Genomic DNA, 24,325 nt, shown 5'->3' on the forward strand with positions numbered 1-24,325 from the left:
GTTACATTAGAAACCCAACAAAGATTTTATTCACATCTGCCCAATTTTTATGTGTGAAGGTTCCCTTGTGTCATTACTGGAAACCACTGAGAAGCTCCATGGAGAGCTAGGTGGGTGAGTCTCAAGGAAAGAAAGTTTGCATTTCAAATTCTTTCCCTTTTTTCTCCCCCTTTTTTTCTGAAGTGAGGAAGCTGTTAAAAGAATATGAGAAACAAGGGAACTTCTAACTTTTTTTCTGCAGACACTCTGGTGTTTAATAGCTTCCAAAGAGAACCTCCATCATAGCAAAACTGCACTATTCCACATAAATAGCTCTTCAGACAACAACATCTGCGTTAGATGCTTGCGACTTTTGGGCCCTGCACTCTTCCTATCCAATCCCACCAAGCAGAGCCTGCAGTTCCTAGCAGTCTCTCAGGCACTGGCCAGGCTTTGGCAAGGGGTAGCTGCAGTGTGGTGAGATCTCTGCTGCTGGTGAGGATCAGGTTTCAGGAAGGAGCTGAGACCAGTGTAAAGTTATGAGGTGCTGCTGTTTGTCTCTCAGTGGCCAGGAGAAGAAATAACAAAGAAAACAACCCTTTTAGGATTTCTTTGTAAGATGTAAAGTGGTAAATAATTGTTCCCCCTCACCTCAGAAAGGTCACACTTGGAAATGGAGCATATCTGTACAATGAGCATGGCCATTCCTTACTAGGTTTGTTTAAGACACAAGTTGTTCTCGTATGAAACCCTTGGGAAAGCAGCTATCTCCAGGTATGTGACATATCTCTCTCAAACTGCTAATTTGTGAATGTTGCAACAACACCTGTAGTGCAGGCAGTGGCTCACTGGGAGTCTTCGTGTACCGGTGGCAAGAAAAACATCGCCTGAAAAGAAATCCTCAGAATTGCCAAGACAAAGAGAAGCTGAAATTCTTTAAGATCTTTAAAAGTTTCAAGGTCAGGAGCATTGCAGAAGTGGAGAAGCACACAACAGTGGACAACAGTATGGAGCTACAACAGTGGCAGGAAAGACTCTCTGAATCCCAAGAGGCCAAGGAGGCTGTGCTTTGATGTGTGTGAAGGAGTACACTTCTAGAGTGAAAAAGGCACTTGAAATATTTAAACACAGACAAATAGTGTGAAGTTGTTCTCCTTTTTAACTTCTACTATCAACACAGTAGGAAAAACATCTGTTGCTAATCACAATCGGAACAACTTCTAACTCCCCATCTCTCTTAAAAATACAAATGCAACATAAATCTCTGCACCCATAAAATGCATATTTGCAAACTTGTCTATGCACAGATTTTCTACTAGCTGTATTAGCTGACCCAATCTCCTCTACCAAAAACTTCAGTCTGCTACCCCAACATGAATTGTGGCAGCTCCCAAAAGGCAGGCTAGCAATTATAATAAGGGAAGGCTACCAGCTGGGTTTTTATTAAAGAAGTACCTGCAGTATTTCACATATGCTTCGCCTTTCGTAACTTTGCAAAAGCATTCTATATTTCTTCACGTATTGTGAAATTCCACATAAATAGTGAAATGAAATTCTAATGAAGCATCGCTGAATATATGAAATTATAAGTGATAGATTGATATGTTAGCTGCTGTTAACTGACAGAAAGTGATCAGCTGCTGTGAAAGTACAACTTTAAAGATTTCATACAGCTTTCTAATATTCCATTAAAAAATCTGCTTCTAGTGAATTTATTTTGAACTACTGTGCAATGAAAAAAGAAAAACAGAATTAAAGTTTGATGCTGAATTACAAAAAAAGCAGTAACTTTAATGAAATGTTCACACATTTTTGCATTGCAACCTAAGCTTGGAACTAGACTGATATAGATGATACCTCCATGTAAAAACTCATAAGATTTTGGATTTTTAGCAGCTGTATTAGCTATATAAAGACTTTGAGCACCTCTTGCCATTGGAAGTGATGTGCTATGTCCCAGCGGAGCAAGACCTGATCCAAAGAACACTCTTCTCTTGAAAAAAGACATGCCAACCCCACATTTTTACATACCTTCTGTGTGCTTTTTAACATTACTAACAAAAAGCCTTTTTTTCTACCTCATTTATTCTGCCAGCTCTAAATCCCCAGTGGAATTAACAAGGAGCAAACTGGACTTTTCCTTCTCTTCTTTCCCACGTCAAAATGTCTTACAGCCCAAATTCCCTCAGGTCATTATGGTGTAAAACATGCCACAGTCAGTCCTTTCACTACTTCTGATGATGATATGTGGTGCAGAAAAAGTCGAAATTGAATCTCTAGATGCTGCTGGTACAATACACATTAAAAATTACTTGTACAATCAAGTTCCTATTGTAACATGACTTTTTCATATGAACCGAAAATTATTTCAGCAACACACTGTATATTCTGTTCCCTTACACCTGTGAAAAACAAGAGACCAGTAAAATCATCTCTACCATTTTTCCCTTCCTATATAGTCTCTTGTATAGCAATGGGAAAACCTTTCAGGAAGAAAACATTCAGTAAGTAACACTGTTCACCCAGTTTGCACAGATTAACACTGTACTTACCACTCCCACAGGGAAAGCTAAAACAGCCAACATCCAGTCACGGAGGGAAATGAGTTTTTTCAGCTGCCTCTCTTGCTCTTGACTGTCATTCCCTCTAGTGAGAAGACTGGACAGGTCAGTCAAGACGCAAATTCCAAAGAAGACAGCCTGGATAACCTGCACAGAAGGGAAACACACTCTTGAACACACCTTAATCATTCTGTGTTCCTTCTCCCATTTCTTCTTCTCTTGAACAGAGAAGACCAGCCCTTTGGCAGAGAGCAGGTCAGACACAGGCACGCACGAAGAATATTGCCACAGAACTGACACAGGGAGTGGGAATACATCAGTCCCTTAAATATGGGTAGAGTTTATTCACATAAAAGCCACATGTGCTTCAAAGTCCTGCATGCACGCTGTTCCTCATGTATAGTAGGCATCAACATGAGTGGAAGGACCATTCAAGAGCTGGCTTTCCACCCTCACCTCATATATGTGCCACCTGCTGGGAACTGAACTGCAGCCACCCCTTCCTGTGTCACTCCATACAGCTCATCCCAAAAGAAATTGCCTCTGAGGCAGAAAAATGAGGAATGCTCCCTGTGAGAAGAAGGGAAAGAAACAGAAATTAGTGTTTCCTTCCCTTGTGACAGGAAGTCTCTCCTGGAGATTCTGACTGCCCCAGACACTCCACCTAAAAGTGAAGGAAGAGCCTGAGACTTCCTGACAGACATGGCACATGGCCCAGGCTTCAGCAAATGTATCACTCAGGTAGTGAATGATAGAACGAGAAAGCTGCAGGAGTTATTCACTTTCTTTTCCTGATGACAAACTGTCATTTACCTAACTTTTCCTTTTTTGCATTTACGTACTTGTGTGCAATACAAGGTTATCTGCTGTATTAAATCGTTAGCTTAATCACCTGAACCCGCTAATTTGGTTCAAACTTGACTCGATCTTAATGTGATCACTGAGTTTTTCTCCCCTAATTAGCTGAGTAAAACTGTAATAAGTTAGCTCAGGAATGCTCTTGCCCGAGGACTTGCACATCCTTTCTAGTACAGTTCAGAGGAAGTGCACGCAGCTTGTTTACTCCCCAAGCTGGAAGCCCGGGTCACAATCCCACACACATCAGGTAATCTGAGGTAAAAAATTAACAAAACATGGGCTTGGTTCCCAAATTATACAGTGATTTGTCAAAAAATATAAACATATATATGCTTATACTGCATGTTTTTCAAAGCAAGCATGGAGTCCTAGTTTAGAAGTCTTACTGTAAACCTAAGTATTCCACTGACTAGGAGTCTTTGACCAAACAGAAGACTATCCATAAGACATAAGAATAGCATATACCCTGATGCTGCAAAATTCAATTTATTATCTGCATACATCTTTGCATAATTTACACTATAACAAGGCAGACAGGGAGGCAGGAAGGAAGGATGGAAAGAGAGGAATACTAAACAGATGTTGGCTACTAGGAAGAAATCCAGAGATGTGTAATGATTGGATGGATTAAAGTACACTTCCTTCCTCAACAATCCTTATGTGACCCAAACACTTGTAAATTCTGGCTGTAAAGCTGTGAATGACAAACATTCAAATGGCCCCTGGATCTGCCTGCAATTCTGTTGTCATTGCTCTGTCCTCTCCAGGCTGTAGATACTTAGAATTTGCTTGGTAAACAGATGAAGTAACATTACAAAATATTCCTTGAAGCCATGAGATGACAGACTATTAGTGCTAGAGCTGTATATTGCACTAGAAAAACGTATTACTATTTCAAATGACTGCTTGGAAAAGTTACAATCTTCTATATAATTTTTGAAAAGCCTTTTAAATATAAGTTTGGGCTCCTTGAAGCCACTAAGAACTCCTAATGCACTTTCTCGTATTATTTGCTTGAAACAAGCACTTAGTAGAAAAAAATCTTCCCATACTCAGCCCTGTTTTCAACCAAACAGATGGCCGATTTGGAGAGCTGAAATAGAAGAACTAATTATGCATTTGCTTGACTTAGGAGGAGATATGATACCATCTAGTATTCACTCAAGAGTGTGAATGCCAAACAAGACAGAGCTGGGGAAAAAAGTATACCTAACAGTAATGAGATCAATCTGGGTGTTAAAAAGTTTAGGCTGAGTACCAGGAAATATTTCCTAACACTTAGCTCTGTCAGACCATGAAATAGTTTCTCAAAGGAAGTGGTGGAAGCCTCATGGCTTGAGTCACTCAAACCAATATTGGACAAAACACTCAATAATGTACTGCAGGGAACAGTATTATCCTGGCAGGGCTTGGAAGAGTGACTAATGGATTGTTTGCAGCTCTAACTACAATTCCCTGAAATGGTCCCTCTCCAAAGAAACACAGACTCAAACAATCACACGCCCACTTTCCAAGGGAATTGAGACTGTACATCCACTAATCAATCACAATCCAAGCAACTTCTCTCCTGATTATTCTGTTATGAACACAGAGCTTCAAGAGAAAATGTAATGATATCATTGGGAATAAGGGGAAACTCCTAAAGGGAAATACCCAAACATTTCAGAGGGTAGGTATGAAGCAGACTAGTCTACAAAAACCTTAACAAATAAAAATCCACATAGGAAAGAGAAAATTACATCTTTATTGAGAACATTCAGAGCCAATGAAAAAAATTGTACAGTGTTCAGGGAGAAACAGTTACTGCTTATTCATACAAATAATGTGCATACATTCACTCCATTCATTGCACTTCTTTTCCTTTCTAGAGTGCATAAGAAAACTCTTCTGACATCTATCAACACCTAGGATTAGAGTTAGGACCTCCAGAGCTGCATGAGTCTCAGCAGCATTAATTAAACAGAACCAGTAATGATTTACATCCTTTGTGGGTCTGGAATAAGAAAAGCACAGCATGCAGCTACTGGTGGTTTTTGGTATGAAACAAATTTTTGAAGTCCATGCTCCTCGGTGTGAATGCTGTCTAACAGATGCCAAAAAATCACAGCAAGGAAATAGAAACTCCCTCTAAACCATGTTCTCCAAGGTGCCCTGATGTTACCTCAGATTTAGGATCACATTTTCAGAAGAGACCTTACTTTGAAAATTTGCAGGTGGTGAATGAAACATCCCCAAGCTGTTAAACAGACGACTTTCTTTCTCCCCTTGGAAATGTAAGCAAGAACAGCATTTCAGAGGAAATACTTTCCAGGTTTTGTCTCTAACTAGAGCTTGAAGGAAAACAGTGATTTAGAAAATGACAAACTTGACAAGAAACAGAAACAGCTTCCCTATACCATGTAACAGTATAGATAGATAGTATAGATACAATCAGAAACTTATAAGCAGAGTATACAATCCCAAAAAAATAACTGAACAGGTATAAAATACTTACTGCTGGTCCTTTTTCCCCTAGAAGCCTAAAGGGACCACGGCCACTAGAGTTGATACTACAGTACCTTCAAACTGTGATAATGTAATGACAAGTAATAACATCTAAAGTTAAGTTAACATCTAAAGTTAACAACTTCAAGTAATGGCCATCTAAAGGATATCAGCAAAGAAAATTCAGAGCAGAGAAAATACTTTTTAAGTTGCTGCAGGAGAAAAACAGCTATAAACATAAGATGAAACCAAGTAGCATGGAAACTTTCTCAAACAGTGAGATGTGTTGAATCACACAGAATAAACTAATTGTATGTGTCTTGTCTACTACAAGGAAACAAAGAATTGCTTCAGTAGGACAGTTTTTTCATAAGGTGTTCGTTTCAGGACTGTAGCTAATGACCTCCTCATACTACCATAATTTGACTTCTTAAGAGTCAAACAAGTCAAACAAGTCAAATAGGTTTTCTGTCAGACAGAAAACCTATTTCCTCATAAATTTATTCCCAGGGCATGGAAACTCCCTTCTACCCCATGCCACGAAGCGCCATGGTATGCACAAGATCTCTTGAGATTATGAAAATTCTGTTACTAGTCTTACCATGACAGAAAATCCCCCATTAAATTCACTGAATCTAGAATGTCATTCTCTTTCAAGTTCACTCTCATAATCACAAGCACCCCTTAGAGCTCAGAGAACTGCTTAAGTCTCTGAAAGCACTAATACTATTCAAGGGTAATTTTTCATCTACCTACTTGTGATTATGAAAAATCACTCAAAATATCATTTTCGACATTAACACCTCTTACTTCATGGAGCCTTCTATGAAATAAGGCAGCAGTCTAGGCTGGCAAAAAGACAGCACTGCAAGAATAAAACACAGGAGTAACACTCACAAAGTCCACAAGAAATAACAAAAAAGCACTAAATAACCAAACATAACCCACGTGACAGGATACTAATTCAGAGAAGGGCCTCAGGGGCAGGGAGTGGCAGGGTAGTCAGAGCCCATCCCATCCCCAGCCAGGAGCAGGGCAGCCAGTGGCAAGGAGCCAGTCCCAGCCTCAGGGCATCAGGCACCTCCCTGGGAACAGGCCACCAGCTCATAGGGGATGGGGGACATACATAACCTGACCCAGCAAACCACTTAGCCTTAAGACACATGTTGTACTTCCACAAGAAGATGGGAAGTTTAGCTCTATCAGCATGCAAAACTAAATTGCTTGAAGTTGCAATTCCTCTCGTATTTCAAATTTTACAATCTATCATATAAAGAACATGGTCTGATTTTCCTCTTCAAAAACTGGAAGTTTTTTTATAACTTGGAGTATCTATTAGTGCTCCCTGTCACCTTAGCTTTAATTTCTACAGCCCCTAGACATCATTGCTTGCTGTGACAATCGAACTACGCTTCAGCAGTTAAGAGGACTGTTTCAAGTGGTGTTGTGTATGGGGCCATTCGCAGGCACCTGTGGACAGCCTCACCCTGTAACAACAGCTCTGTAGTTGCAACATACAGAGGAAGTCCAGGTGAGATGGAGAATAACAAGGTATTTTTAATAGAAAATGTTTCGAGTGAAATCATGGGTTGCAGCTGCTTAATAAATATATTACTGTTCTTGATTGAACGGAACTACTGATTCTTCTTGTCCACTGCCATTCCACCACTACTCACAGGCACACTGGTTTATTCTTGTCGCTTCTCCTCTCCTCGCTGTATCTTTGTTAGTTATGATAGCAAGCAGAAGCTGGACAAAATGTAAACAAGTGCTACATCTTTGTATCAGAGAAGTTACAGACTTCAGATAAGAAAAAGACAGATCTTTGTGTCTCTGAAAAAGAGGCATAAAGGAAAAGATGAAAGGACCAAGAGCCTTTTAAATACTAAAACACAGTGTAATACATCCATCCAACCACTAAACCTACAATTAATTAAGGTGCAAGAACCATGAAAATGCACTGTGTGCTACTCAGAATCATTATTTCTGTGCAAGGAATAGGGAAAAATACTCGTATTTGAAAGATCAGAAGTAAAAAAGAAGAATCACCCCAGAAGATGCACTGTCAGTAAGCTGAGGCAAACAGGCAAAGCTCTTATTGCATCTTCTTTCACACCAGCTGCAAGTGTTGTGGTTGTTTTACGTTGCTTTGTTCCTTAAGCAGGTTTCAACATCATAGGCCACTTAACACAGAAAAGGACGAGCCCCTGGCCCATCAAAAGACAGTAGTCTCAGAAAACAAATACATAATCTACAGAAAAGTAATAGAAAAGGCAACGAAAACAGAGTACGCCAAAGGAATAGTTAACACAAATGCCATCTATTTTTCTTTGAGTTGCTTAGTGGTTAGGAACCTTGAAATAAGTATTTTTCCTACCCTTCTTTTCTCTTTCACTTACACAAATAAGAACTAAAAACTACACTAGTAAAACATGACACTTACTTCTATCAGAAGAGACTGATTAGAATCTCAGTAACTGGATGAAGGGACAGCCTGATAAATGTCCGGCACTGTCCTTATCCAAGCTAATGATTCACATTTCCCTTTGCAACCTTCAGTGGGGGGACGGCGCTTCTACCCAGCACATTGCACATGAAGACTAGTCCTTAGTAGGAAATTTGACTTCATTTTCGTGGTTAAGTCATATTATATGAATCAGCTTATACAACATGCCTAATCCCTTACCATATGATATAAATTCAGGGACTCCTTTCAATATAAACCTTTACATTCTACATAGCCTCCTGTGGTTTCTTTCTTTGAAGCCCACCAGCATTGTTCAAATATAACCAAAGATGAGGTTTTATACCACTTAGATTTTATAGATATGCAAAAGAATAAAATCTACTATGAAATTAATATGCATGAAAGGAAAATTTGTTTGACTCTAGGGTCTAGTTTTTATGGGTAGTATACTGTTTGATTTCTATGCTTTAGCACCCATCATGAAGGTGTGGAATGGTGACAAAGCTCTGTAAGATAACAGGATCTCGTGCTTCCTTTTACAATGCCTTTTACAATTATGCCTGTTGGAATACGAAATGTGTTTTAATCTGAACAGACAAAAAAGCAATTCAACAGGCTCCTCCTTTTTCTTTTCATCTTCCCTGCACTTAACCTAGGAAAATCCCTTATTCTGTTACTCTTACTGAAAAAGTTAAATCTCAGACCATTGTGTCTTAGCACAATTCTTGACTGTCTTGTAAAGGTTTCCAATAAGCACAGTTCTTAGAGAGGTACGGTATTTGTGCTAACGTAGTTTTAAAAGCAGTTTTTATAAATACTTTAAGTACTTCTGTAAGGACAAATATTCCTTACTACAGAAAACTAAACCGAAATTTGGTACACTTCCAAAAATATTTGGAAATACTTTATTTTTTGACAGCAATAAAAGCATCTTTATTCTTTTTACATGGGTGCAATATCCCCAGAAAAAAAAAAAAATTAAAAAATCCATAGTGGACAACTGAAGAATTCATTTTAAAGTGCTACTCTATCTCAGCTGAGTTGCATAGATGACATTTCTAACATGATCTCAGCATGACAGAGTGTATGCCATCTGGCTCAGAAGTGCTAACAGCCTGGAATCCACTGCCACGTATCAAATGAAGAGATGGAACGGACAAATATACAATGTACTAAAGAAATATGAATAGAAATTTGAACAGATGCTGAGAAAGTATTAAATTTTCTCAAATCTTTTGCAATTATATCAGCTGTGTCACTCCTCTCCAACACCATGTCAGTCTTCTTCCTAGATGTTCATATATCTTACTTTGATCTTGGCTAATACACTCAAAGAAGCTTGAAGCTCATTGTTGCAGTACTTAAGAAATTATTATTCTATTTTTATCTTTATCTTTTTAATTGTTTCGACTAAACTCATTTTCTAATAATCCCCATCTTCTTCCTTGCTCTCTTATATTGTGTATAGAAAAGCTGCCATTACTACTTATTGTATCCTGCTTATAAGACAGTGTAATTTCATTAAATTTATATAATCCATTCAGCGAACATGTATAATACAGTTTATTCATGATAGATTATGATTTTATTAAGTTAGATATTTTATGTTTTTCTTTAGTAAAACTTAATCTTATTAGGATTATACACTGCTCAGAAGGTTATGTCATTATTTTGGCTTAAATGATAATTTTACACATTTCAGCATGATTGGTACACTCTCTGCAGCAGTGCCCTTGCAGTCAAGGCAAGAAAAGCAGCTCTCAAGACAATGTTTGGGATAGCTAGCTAAGAAGGTAAGACTTGTTCTACAGCTGTCTATGCTAAAATGAGCTTTAGGATAGGGTTTCCCATGGCTGGAAAGCCCCTAGAAGTTTATAAGTTAATTATCCCAAAAAAGAAACTACATTTCAATAAGTGCAAAACTTTATTTTTAAAAATGGTTTTCTTAAAACCCCAGAAACTTCTGCATTGCACCAACTTTTTCATGTTTAGAAATACAATTTGAATACCACTACAGGTAAGCAATTTTGACTGATCAAAGAGCAACTGATTTTGCTTTTAATTTCTTCCCTTTTTAATGAATAAGGTAATAGCTGCCTTCTAAATTGCTGAACTGAGATAAGGCCATTACAAATGTATCTCGGAGGGGACAGAGCTGGAAATGCAAATAAGAAAGTCACTACAATCTTCTGAGACACAGCAGATTGGGCAGCTATAGACACAGCTGCCCTACTATGGCTTAGGAAATAAAAGGTTTTAAAGGTCTGTTTCCTGAGCACTGTGAAAATAGTAATGAATGACTCCAGTCCAGAAAGACAGGCTTTTACGTGATATGCATCTAAGTTGGGCAATTCTCCATCTCTCCAGGGAAGGTAAGGGAAGGAGACACTGAGGGCTTTATCCCACTTTGTCCTTCATCCAGCAATACACAAAATAAGACAGTTGCAAACCCATATTGTGAAAAACAGCTCGAATCTCTGATCAGGCTCATCTTCAGCTTTTGCTTAAGCTTTTCTTCCTTTGCGCACTGCTGCAGCAGCTGAAGTATAATTTATGACAGATAAGTAAAGTATATTCATAAATAAAGTTATTACTAAGATAAGGATTTTCTGCAATTTAGATCACAGCAAAGGATGCTGCTATTCAAGCTCCATTTGAAAAAAAAGACAGGACATCATTCTGTACATTAATTATAAAGCATGTCATTCAATGAAAGCTGATCTAACATGTTATACCATCCTCATGAACAAGACTATTCTTTACACAACATTCCAAGCAAGACACTGCTCTAAAGAGCTGCATTTTGGGAGAAAAATAATTTCATTATCTCACATCTCTAAAGAAACCATGGGAAAACCCCGGATATAAACTAACTGCATTTAAATTAAAAATATAAGCGGGGGTTAAATGTTCACTAGGTGTGTGGCATTCCAACCACAAATGATAACACTTCCTGCTTTCATTGTCTTTCTCATGAATTGATCTCAGAGGAAATGAAGGATTTGTTTCCTGATTGTTGTTGGTGAAAGCAAGGCATGGGGAAATGAGCTGGCCAAGGCATCAAGGCATCAGGGGACCCCGGGGATGAACTGAGGTGTCCTGACCCCTAGGCAGCTCTCCAGGAATTGTATCAAGGTTATTTTCCACACACCTACACTCTTATAGAAACAGGCGTTTCCAATGCACACACATTTCATTGCCTCCAAATGCAGCCATACTACTGTTAGCATAAATCCTAATATTTCTCCTCTTATGCAGCTCATAGTGATCAGTTTTCAAAGACCTTCTTTAGTGTACTGTGTCTTTAATAGTCAGATACTATAATTCTGACCAGATGATCTATTTCTGCCAACAAACCAGAGTTACCAAGGTCTCTAATACCTTTGGAGATCATCTTTGTCTATTATACCACTCCCACCTTCACTACTTTTACACCACATTTCATACAGAAAATATTGATTTTGAACAACACCAGTAAGTGAATATATATTTTGAATTTTTCCTCGTTTTTTTCCATATGAGCAGGTTTGATGTGCTGTAATTTCAACCTGGTGTACACTTGGCTTCTCAGCATCCCCGTAGGACAGGTCACCGAGAAGAACAAGCACGAGCACAAGCACCTGGAGACTGTCCTTGGAGAGAGTGGTCTCAAAAAGAAAACATCATGGAACCCTATCTTGCCTTATATGCTTATGAACACAGACACACCTCTCTCACTCTTTCTCACACTAACCAACTTTAACTGTTTCTTGAGTTTCCAAACTAACCTTTCAGACATACCTTTTTACTGTACTTCTGGCTTATTCATGACTTTTCATTTAATTTGCAAAAGAAAAAGGAGATCAACTATATGGAAGTTTAAATTTACATCCCCTTACAGATAAGGGGAAGCCACTTTATGACAACTACCTGATATCACACCAGATTCCAAACTCATGAAATTTAGATATTCTCCATCAGCAATGAACATATTTTTTAGTCAGTAAGCACTACAAGTGCAATAATATGCTGCCCTTTCTTCTAGAAGAAACAGAAGGCTCAAACAACACCTATTGTAGCAGGTAAGAAAATAGCAAATCACTCCAGTAACAAGACCATTGCTGAAGTGTACTGAAGGGTGCTGAAGTGACAGTGAGCATGGTGTTTTTGATTTTCCATGGCAGAAAAAGCACTTTGTAGGAGCTTGTAAACATGGCAGCCTGGCATGGGGAAAGAAAAAAAAAAAAAAAAAAAAAAAAGGCATCTCTGCCTAGCAAAGAACACAGCCAACTAATCAGCCAAGCAGGACACACCAGGAAATGCCAAGCATCTATTGGTCTCGGCAAAACCTCTTGGTCCTCCCAACACTCCTGCCTCCATGCAGCAGGTGGGTACATGCACGTGCACTGCGAATTAACACAGTAGCTGTAATTGTAATGCAGCTGGGGACAAGGGCTGTGCCCCTGCACATGCTGGGTGTGCTGAGTCACCCATAGGAACTCCCTGGGCAGTCCTGGGAACTCCCCAGCTAGTTTCTGTACAGATGAGATAACTGATGGATAGCTACTGGAACCCGCCCCGGGCAGTCCCAGCTCCACCAGAGGTCTGAGGAATCGATAAAAGAACTCCGCAGGCAGTCCCAGTCCAGGATAACAAGATAATAAACTGCATGTCAGGGACTGGGTAGGCAGGGAGTTCCCAGTAGCTCTGGGAACAACCCAGGTGGGTCCTGCTTTGCTCATATGAAGCAAATGGTGAACTAATGGACACCATTTATCTATTGAGATATGCATATAATTGAACCAGACAACTTTTTGCACACAGATGAGATGATTTTAACTAGAAACTAATCATGCATACACTGTGTTGACAACGGACTGCAGGCCAGCTGGAGCAAATCAGAAGTTGGGTGGTTCTCATCCAAACGAGCTGAAAATGCTGCTGCAAGGATACTTGTGATGGAGACTCCTATCATCACCTGGCCTTAACTGCCACAACAGTGATAACAGCAACACAAAATTGTTAGCTAACACATAAACCAATGTGTGTGTAATATGAACTAGAACAATCTCTTAGGAAAATGAGTCCACCACCACATAAACTGGCCACAGTGCAATGCCACACAGGTTTAAAACATTATCCTAGAGTATAAGAACATTGGTCCAAGTAAACGTATCTGATGTCACAGTCTGATTTTATATAAGGTATCCCTAATTCTGAATTGCAGAATATATACTGTTTTCCCAAAACAGCTGGTAAATACTTTCCAGTATTCTGCCCAGTTCTTCACAATACAAAAAAAGAGCTGGTTACCCAGCTAACATTTATAAATGTTGGAGGTTCCTAGGCGATGCCCGTTTGTTTATAATCTGGCAGTAGCATTGCAGCATCCCTGCAAGAACAAGAACCTCTCCAGTCCAGACCACCTGTAACCACTCAACAAAAGAAACTTGACACCGAAGTCTCAGAGCAGAGCTGCTGAGCAGCCCCTATCAGCATGCCCATCTTGAGACATTCAGTTCTGACTAACAGCGAGACTGGGTCACATCCAACCTCTAGCTTTGAATCAGGCAAGAGTCCTGGATGAGACGTGTTACAAATTTTACATGATACAGCATGATTGGACCCTTCCACCTCCCTGTCATGAAATCAAGCCAACTATTCAATGCAGAGCTAAGCTGAGTCCACCTGGACTTAAAGCATCAGCACAAGGGGCTGTTCTGTTTACACTATGGAAAACTGGGTTTGGATTATGCATGTTCCTACCAGGAGGTTCAGGTGCAACACTGCACAGGGTTTTTAGATACCTGGCTAAAGTGGAAACCACAGCTCTCACATAACACTAATTTCCAAGGAGCAGACCATAAAGCGAGATGAAATTAAAGCAAAAATAAACTGGATATAGTAAGGTAAACAAGTAAGTATGTCTGGAATCCCAACCTCTCCTGCAAGGCAAATACATGCAGAATTTAAGTGACCTCAGTCAATTTCTTGCATGAGATGAGCACTCACAGCTTGAAGCCCAAGAAGAAGAGTTTTAAGAGTCCAGCACTTAACTTTTGGGACTGCTTACTGTAACACATGGTGGAAGGAAAAGATGAATTCTTGGTATCAACTTTCATGCAGTATCAGAGTATATTACTTGCTAACAGATGCACCTTCTACACCCATTTCAACCCAAATTGAGCTTAAAGAATAATTCCTGCCTTCAAGAAGATGTGTATTACTGACAATATCAAAGAGTATTATGCCCACCTTTCCTGGTAAGTTGTGCTAGCATAGGAGAGAGCCCACAGATGTATTTGGAATTTATACTGAGGTTCCAGCCCTCTGCCTGTATTTCACCATGAAAGCTATCTGCTAAAATACTATATCTGGAGCAAGAAATAGGAATCAGAAAAAAGGACTACTTCTTCCTGTCCCATCCTTGTCACATAACATGTAAACTGGACAGCCACTATTCTAAGTATATGTCTTTGTGAATGCTCTACCATTTTGCCACTGAAATAATTGTTTTCTTGGTGCAAAAAACAGTATCTTTTACAAGTCTCACTGCAGAGTTCATAAATATCACATTTCTTCATGCATTACTGAAATCTCAAGGAAAATACATGCTGGAGATGTTTTTTCAAGTTCCAGATAACTCAATCAGTTTACTTTGTTCTTCCCACTCCACTGAAGGGAAGAAGCATGTGTGAACTCTGAACATATCCAAAGTTTGCTCTCAAGATCAGCCATTTTACTTCCTCATTTCTATTTATAAACACAGTTAGGTATTACAAGAGCCAGACTATTTAGCCATGAAGACTGTCAAAACAGATAATGCATTGTGTCTCACTGAATTACAAACTGGCTGGTGCCTAGCCTATTGACTGTGAAAAGTCCACTCCATCACAGCTCAGGCAATGTCTTCTATCTACTTCAAAAAGGTTTTTTAAAAGTAGACAACTGTGAAACTACTATATGGATCATAGAAGTTATATTTTTTACACCTTCTGTTGGTTACCTGCAATTATTAGTTACTAGTTCTGATGCCAATTCAGGGTAATACTTTACCAGAAAATCTAACTGATGACCTTCAGTCTAATGAGATAACACTCAGCAGTGATCTCCCACAGTATCCACACAGATGTGTGTTAACTTACTCTGCTGGAACCTGCGCTCTGATAAATTGTTTTCCTTATGTGTTTAGGGAGCGCATGTGCAGCCACAGTGCGATCAAAATTAGTATTAAATTTCAAAGAACTGAGTCCTTAGTGTAGTAGCAGCTACAATACAGTGACAATTGTTTCGAGAACCATGAAATTTTATTTGATTCACTGTAGGCACTGCTTGTATCTGCTTCCAAAATATCCAAAACAGATAACTAAAAAAACAAAGGTAATAACACCTGTAAGTATGGCAAATTGAACACAGGTAGGCAAACATCTTTTGAGTGGAAAACACTGAAACAAAACAATAACCCAGAAAATGCACAATTGACTCCAAGTTAGAATACCACAGCTTGCCTTTACATGAAACTGTATTATCTTTCAAAGGAAAATACAATTTAAATACTGGTTTGATTTATAAAATGCTTGACATCCAATCATCAACTTGCATACATGCAATGAAGTAAAAACACACTGTGCTTCCCTGCAAAGAGTTTTCCTTTCAAGAACAGTTTATCCAGCTACGAGCACAGTCAAAACATGTACTTCATCTAAAAGCAAAATATGATATAGTATTGCAATAGAGTAGTATTATAATGAATATACTACTATATATTAATATACTACTTCAGGAATTTCCTGTCTATAATTACAACAACTCTATCAATGCCAAGGTCAGCATGTTAATCCATAGTCAATTTGAAAAATAAGCATAAAAAGTCTGCAGCAGAAATGGCCATATTTTAACCAAGTACTTACTGACTTTGTATGGTAAAAGGATAACTATCATATCATGATGTCCATATTTTAAATGTATTTAGCTTAAAAAAAAATAATCAATCTACATATCACAGTATTACAACGGCATTATAATTGCTTATCTACAGACATTTTCCTACCCTTATTTTGTTTTTTGTCACTACCACTTCCCAGGTTTTCACACTGAAGATGGAGAAAGTATTAGAGGGACTCTTGCCTCTCTAAACAACTCAAGAAATCAGAGAAGAAATTAGAAAGGATCTCACATACTTCAATTCTAGGTTTGCTTTCCCTTAGTAGCACTCAGTAAATTAGAAATTATTTTGCCGCAAAATACAGAGAAAGCCAGATAGGACTTTCTCTTCAGTATTATCAGATCATTATAATCTTTTGAAGAAACTTGAAACTGATAAAAGATATGGTCTGTTTATTTTTTATCCATTTCTTATTTAAATGATTCTAAATGTCATATGGAAAGGGTGCTTTACATGGAACTGTCATAAACCAGCCTAAATGGTATCAATGCACATTATTCAGCAGCATAAACTGTCCATACACTGTAATATTTCTATCAAGCTATGATTTTTTCAACCAACAGAAAATCATGAAGCAGAGACCAACAAATTGCTAACTATCTTTAATAAAATCTCAAAAACAATGATGTCTGCTTCTGTGATTTTAATTTCTTTAGGCTTATTAATGGTAATCTTTTTAAAGAACTAATAAAATAGATTTTTCATGCATAATTTTTTCACAGGTCATCATATTTATTTAGATCAAAAAGAGGACTAAGATTTACAGCGGAGATGTTCCCTATCAGTGGCTATTTCATAAGAAGCAAAATAGTACATCTGTTAACTTTACTGTTGCATAATAGCACAGGAGGAGCAACCAAGAACAAAGCAGACAAATGCATGGAAATTTACTGTTTTGTAACCCAAACCAGTGCTTTAAATTCAGCTGGAAAAAAAAATACAGGAAACACCAGTGTAGCTGGACAAAACAAACAAAAAAAACCCAACTTCCTTGTGGCAAGATATACTTAGTAAGCAGACTGCTGTGTTTTGCCATTTTTTGATGAAGCCTCTGGTGAAGAAAACTGCAGAGAAATAAGGCCTAAGGCATTGATGCCATGTAAGCATTACAAAAACATCACACTGAACACAACTGCCTAGTCAACCACAGGCAGAAAAAAAGGACTCCAGAGTTTGGGAAGATAACCAGACTTTTAGAATCAAAACCAAGTAACAAAATGGCAAATACTTCCCCTAAAAAAATGAAATCTTGGTTTTTGCTATACTCCTTATTTTTTAAAATACTAGAAAACTGTGACTAAAACAGTGCATTTATTTTATTTCTCTTAGATAAGTATCATGACTGGTGATAGGCTGAAATAGGCTAAAATATCTTCAAGCAGAATTCTGAACAGCTCTGAATTAAATAAATTATCTTAACTTTAGATGTGTTGCAAATGCAAAGAAAAGCCTAAAACAACACATTATGCACTTAAATTGCATACTAAAGAAATGGTATGTTTTCTGTAGTAAGTAAAACCAGATTTAGTGTTTCTTTTCACTATGCTCTACAAGATTTTAAAGGTAGTAGATATTATCCTCCCACACCTCATTGTTATTCACAGGTGAGTAGGAGGAAAACCAGTTTTCCTACTTTCTAACTCCCAGCTGGTTTCTCACTGAATTGATTTCTCTTCATTCTATGTGAATTAAATAGTTACTGAACTAACCTAATGAATAAAAAGAAATACTTTCTCTGCATCTGCAGAAGAGAGTAGTGCTGTCAAAAAAGCAATTAATACCAAAGGAAACTCTAATTCTGGTGCTTATCCATTACCTTTAAATAGTTCTGTGGTGTGGTTCCTGATAAAAACTTCAACAGCACAGTCTCCATCTGTATTTAACAAGAACTCTTGAAAAATCTGGATGTGTAATATATGCTTATGAAAGTACCTGAAAATATGCTGTATTGGGCTACATGATGGATTATGAGTGTGTTACACTATCACACATCCAGCAAGCAGGATTATCACCAGTGAGATCCTTAGCAGACAATGTGATTGAGCAGTTCTGTACAACACAACAGAAACGGATATGTAACCATAAAAGAGAGGTTTCCAACTTATCAGAACTCAGGTGGACAATGTCCTAGGAAACCTGGGTCAGTGTTGAGCATGATCTGACTAAGGGATTGGACTAGATGACCTCATGGCTTACCTTTCAACTTGAGTGATCCTATGATTACATTGTCTGGGGCTTCATGTAAGGAAGGTAATTAGTTGCATCGAGGATTATGAAATCTCTTCATTGTTTGTGAAATTCACGTATCTCTTGAATGACTCCAGCTGATCAAGATTTACTGAAGGACTTTTCCTAGGGTCATTACAGGTTTAAGCTTCACATGAGGATTCTGGTGAACAGATACTGTGTCAATAGTACTTGGTCTTGTATAAATGTCTTCCTGCTGGTAAGACTTCAAACATGCTACTCAGAGTGCAATAAAAGGAGTCAGGGGACAAAGACCAACTGAAAATTTAAGTGTAAAATTGTATACTAGGCTGTCACTAACTAATATGCACTCAGTAGCACCTGCTTGCTATTCTATATGCTTATATAGAAACAATAAAAAAAAATTCAAACCCTCTCCAAGTTGTCACCCATGTAAATTTGGAAATCATTCTGTGATTGCAACATCTGAACTTGATCATTAGAATGAAGAAGAGTTATCTGTGCATGTTTAGGCATGTACTTTACTGATTTTCATTGCCATTTTCTGTGTAAACAGATCAGGAAGTTTTTACATACACACTTACATACCAGAACTGCCTTTTAAGTCTTTAGCGACTGTTCAAAATCTATCTCCATGAAATGGAAAGACATGGAAACATATAGCTTTGTTATTTCCAAGCAATTTTACAGTCCCCATTTTCAGTCATACAAAGAATTCTTACTCATAGCATGTCAAACTTCTGGTTCATATTAAAGGGATACTATCCATTCTTTGGTGAGGTCTCATTATGGAATTTTTTCCTGGATCCACCTCGCTGGTGTCAGCAGCAAACACCAATTCAGCTTTTAACCAAGACGCACAATGTTGGTTAAAAAATTATCACTTCAGTATCAGCCAGGCAAGTTGCACATGAAATGCAGCACTAATGCAATTTCTTGAAAAAGCTTATTGAAGTTTTGCAGGTAGTCTTTCCAACACCTAGTGGTATGTTATGAAAGGGCTTATCAACTGGGAGAATAACTTAAGGATTTGAATTCCCATAGGTAGTTGCTCATATATGTGTGCAATATAGACAAGACAATAACAAACTAGGATGAAATTCTCTTTTCACATAGTTGAGTCTTCTGTCAATTAAAATGTAAGAGACAAGACACAGATGTAACCATGTAAAGTTATTTTCTCTGCTGCTGGTAACAATTGAACCGAAAACTTCAGTTTGTCTTGGGATATTGCAGTCTTCCAGTTTAATACCTTGGACATGTCCACTCCTCAAAATGAGTCTGCAATTCCCATTGGTTCTGAAAACTAGAGCTAGGACTCTGAACCTTAATGCCTGTTTAGAGCACCATGATTTCGTTTATTTCAGCCTGCGGAGATAAATTCAGCTAAAACCTGAATTCAGTTGTTGCTATCTTTCCCCTTACAAGTTCAGTTCTATATAGCCTACATATACTCCACAAACAAGATTCAACCATTCTCATTACATGTCCCATTTGGTGGGGGTGTCTTTCTCCATTATTTGGTCCTGTAGTACACCCTGAATGGATCTCACACACATGCAGTGTTCTCTGAGCTTTCTATTTGTACTGTATACGATTGGACAAAGTAATTTTCCTTCACAGTAGGTAATATGGGACTATGTTTTAGGTTAGTGCTGAGAAGTGTTGAAAATAGATGTTTAAATTATTGCTGAGTAGCACCTGCACCAAGCCCAGTTTCTGCCTCTCACACTGCCCCACCAGTGAGGAAGCTGGGGGTGAACAGGCAGTTAGGAGGAGACACAGCCAGGACAGCTGACCCCAAGAGAGCAAAGGGATATTCCATAGCATATGGAATGTTCCTTATATAAAGCAGAGGGAAAAAGAAGGAAGAGGGGGCTGTTCAGAGTGATGACATCTGTCTTTCCAAGTAATCGTGATGTGTGATGGAGCCCTGCTTTCCTGAAGATGGCTGAACACCTGCCTGCCCAGGCAAAGTGGCAAACAAACTCCTTGTTTTGCTTTGCTTGTGTGCATGGCTTTTGCTTTTCCTATTGAACTGCCTTTACCTCAACCCATGGGTTTTCTCACTTTTACTCTCCTGATTCTCACCCCCATCCCACCACAGGGTGATGAGCGAGGGCTGTGTGGTGCTCTGCTGCTGGCCAGGGTTAAATCATGACAGTACTTTACTACTGCTGGTGGTTACTGAACTTTAACTGCAGCAAAGTACTGAAAAAAAAATTAGTTTTCTAAGCATTTGGAGCATGAAGGCATAGAAAAAATCTACATTAAGGACTTTCAGGTAAGCCACACTGAAGGGCCATAACTGATTCCTCTACATACCGTCAGGTAAAATTAGGCTGCTGATTAAATTAAAATTAGTGATTTCTTCCTTGATGTTCAGAACATTTGTTAAAATATCCTACATACTAAGGCAACAAATATTCTCTAATATAGTTATAAAACACAGTATTACTGATTTATTTGAAGAAATTGTAAAGAAAAATTGCAGCTAGTAGTTCAGAAGAGTCTCTACAACTGTTTAACACTTACAGGTAGGACTTTAAAATAAACTAAAAAGGAAACCTACAAGAATTCATAGCCCAAGGTACAAAGCAGAGGAAAATCATATTTTACCTGAAGACATCATCCAGGGAAGTAACAATAGCTACTTCTATTGTCAATTTTATAGATAAACTGAAGCCCAGAGAATTTACTCCCTGTGATGACATCTTAAAGCTCAGGACATTCTGAAAGAAGACAGTCAAAACTCCTGACTGAGCAAGACTCATTAAATAATCCTTCTGACCTTGACAGAAGTCAGTTGGCAGAAATTCTTCAGGATTTGATTATCTCCCTCTCCTATAGACATCTTTTGAATGCTCATACTTAAATATAGACGTGCACACTTCTAAATAAACACCACTTACATCTGTCTCTTGCTGATAAAGCAATGCCCATATGATAATTCTATCATGGAAAAAAAAAATTTCAGTTATAGACCTTGACAAGGAGTGCAAAGATTTAAATGAGTGCTTCAGTTTGCCTGTTTACCAGATTAAACAGGTATTTCTAAATGCTATCTGCTTCATGGAACAAAGAAAATTAGACCAAGGCTGGACAAAGACTATGACTTGAACCTCTATGTCTATATACAAAGTGAAGACAAGATGCGAGCACTAGCAGATGATAATGCTGTGTACTTGTATTGCTAGGATGTAAATGGCAACACAAGGTGCAAGCCAGAGGCCTCAAAACTGGAGGAAGAACCCACTGAAATTCAAGCAGTAAAAAAGTTACATCCTCATTTGGAAAAGCATAGAAAATAAGAAAACAAGCCTAATTTTCAAAGTAAAATTGTCAGAAGGAAATCTGGACTATGATTAATAGAATATAAACACCTAAAATTCTTTTGCTGCCATGATTGTTTACTACTAATTAAGCAGGTAATTTTTTCACACTCCATTTGCAGCAACATCTTCTGTTTGAAGTGTTGTGAAGATGTTGTGTTTGTCCAACACAAACACTTGTAAATTTCACTTTTTGATGGTTCAACACTTTGATCAATTCAGTTCCTTTCATTACTTCAAGAAAACTGGATTTTAGAGACTTATGCAATTTTCTGAGAACTGACCATATGAAACATTTGATGACCTCTAACTTTGGCTCTTTATACTGTTGTCCATGTCACAGTTGAGGTGAGAAAAATAAAGCTGTGTAAAAGTCGTATCAAGGATAAATAATAATACTGCTTCCGTTCTTTATAAAATACTTGGACATATCTCATGAATGGCAAAGGTCTGAAGCACATATTATTCACAGACCTACAACAAAATGAAGAGGGAAGGAAGGATCTTTATAATAGAAGCCTGATAGCTATAAGCTTAAATCTCAAATCAGATTAATGACTTAGGATGTAGACATTCAACTGATAAAAATTTGGAAGTCACTGTCATATGATTACAGATTACAATGGCAACCACTCCCAAGTTCAGGTGTATCTGGAAGCCATCCACTACGTTAACTGGCATTCTGCAGAGGCAGATACACCTGATCTAAGAGCAAAGGCTCTTAGGACAGCACAGGATAAACCAAGCACTAGCACAAAGTAAAACACTTGACACTAAAACTGACTCTGATTCTACACGTTATTACCCTTCATGCCTTCTTGATATTTTTTCTAACAGAAAACTTTAAATCTTCAGACTTTCTTTTTAAATCATTTCAGTCAAAGAGCTTGCTAGGCCACATAGCTCAAAGAGATACTAGGGAATTATTCAGAAAATACTGATTTCAAGCTCTGGGATGGGAATGCAAAAAAATGTATATGTAATAAAATATGCTTAGAAAACATTCTTGTGAGAAAAAGAAAAAAACATTAACCCTTATTCTCCCTACAGAAAAGTGTTAATTAATGAGATGACTAAAAGCCATAAAGGAAAACCTAAAGAAAACCTAAAATCCAAAGGAGGTTGTGAATTAACTTGACACTATCCACTTCACTACATAAATGCAATACTTTTCATTGTGTATGGCACATCCTCCTCTCTTTTCTAATCATAAGTACATATACATACACATATAGTCTCTCAGAAATGACTAAACCTTTTGGCTGGGGTTGGCATTGCCTTTTCGTCCTGAAAAGAGGGGGTGCACTCCACAGGTATGAAAGCTGGATCTCCTTGCGGGCTGCTCCAGGTTCAGCACCACAGGGTGCCTTTCCAAGCAGGGAGAGGAAGGCAGGCACCCAGGAACCAAGCAGCAGACTGCCTGTAGGCAGGGCTTGGCTGGAAGGCCTCAGCATCTGTCCCTGACTGCTCAATTCCCCATGAGGAAGAGGGTGAACTGACACCACTGCTCTCAGCCAGGTCTCACCTTCAGCCACCATCACTGCCAACCAGTGACTACAGCAGCAACAAAACACGGCCCCAACACCCAAATGCCAGTCATATATAGGCTCAACCATTTACATAAACACAGACTACAAAATACACTAATAAGAAGGGCACACACAAAATTCAAGACCAGAAAGGCTGACAGGACAATGCATTCCTCTCCAAAGCATGCACTCAGCCCAGCTTTCAACAGGGATCCTTCAAGCAGAAGGGCCCAGTTCAGCAAATCAGGGGTTTGATTCATGAGGATCCAGGTCTGTCAAAATACGGATGATATTTCTTTGCAATCTCTTTCACTGCAAATCATTGATCCTTTATTAATTTTCAAACAAATAATGAATATTGGGAGAAAAGAATTGTCCAGCACAGTGAAGCAATAATCCATGGACGTGAAACACATTCTGCATTTCTCTCCTCATTCAACTCTGCAGCTACAAGAAGACAGCAGCACAGTAAACAAGCCTCCTCCTCCTCCTCAACACACTTAAACTCATTCTTCCCACACACAGCTGCCACTATCATGCATATTTCAAAGCCTCCATCTGGGCTTGACAACTGTACCTTCCTTTCTTCCAGCCAACAGAAATACACGTCCTACTCAAACAGGCATGGATGATACTGCACTGTTTATTTCAAAAAAGAAGCTGTTCTACAAGTAGGTCATGTGGGTGGAAGCCTCCATGCTAACCTACATGTTCACCGTGTAGGTTAGAGCTACCCTACATTCATTTTTCCCTCTTTCCAGCTAGAAATTGTCTTCAGGCAGCATGTGAGGATTCGTGGTACTTGTCCAGGCTGCTGAATGCTTGGTTCTTCTGCATAAACACCTACTGTTCGCACTGGGATTAACTTCACAGTATACACCCAGCAGGTTCAACATTTCCCAGAGATTCTTCATTTATGCCACATATGCTACACAGTGCAGGTACACCTCCTTCTGTCCAGAAATATGTCCATAATTCCAACA

At 38.5% G+C, this 24,325-nt stretch overlaps 1 protein-coding gene across 1 annotated transcript in view; it reads right to left on the reverse strand.

The window, feature by feature from the left end:
* AIG1 (androgen induced 1) overlaps positions 1–24,325 on the reverse strand; it is a 122,571-nt gene that overhangs the window by 83,463 nt on the left and 14,783 nt on the right. Inside the window, exon 2 of the mRNA XM_056486286.1 lies at positions 2,532–2,687. Within this exon, the coding sequence (XP_056342261.1) occupies positions 2,532–2,687 (156 nt within the window). The remainder of the gene's footprint in view (positions 1–2,531; positions 2,688–24,325) is intronic.

Source organism: Oenanthe melanoleuca, chromosome 3 (assembly GCF_029582105.1).
Source record: "Oenanthe melanoleuca isolate GR-GAL-2019-014 chromosome 3, OMel1.0, whole genome shotgun sequence".
NCBI classification, from domain to species: domain Eukaryota; kingdom Metazoa; phylum Chordata; class Aves; order Passeriformes; family Muscicapidae; genus Oenanthe; species Oenanthe melanoleuca.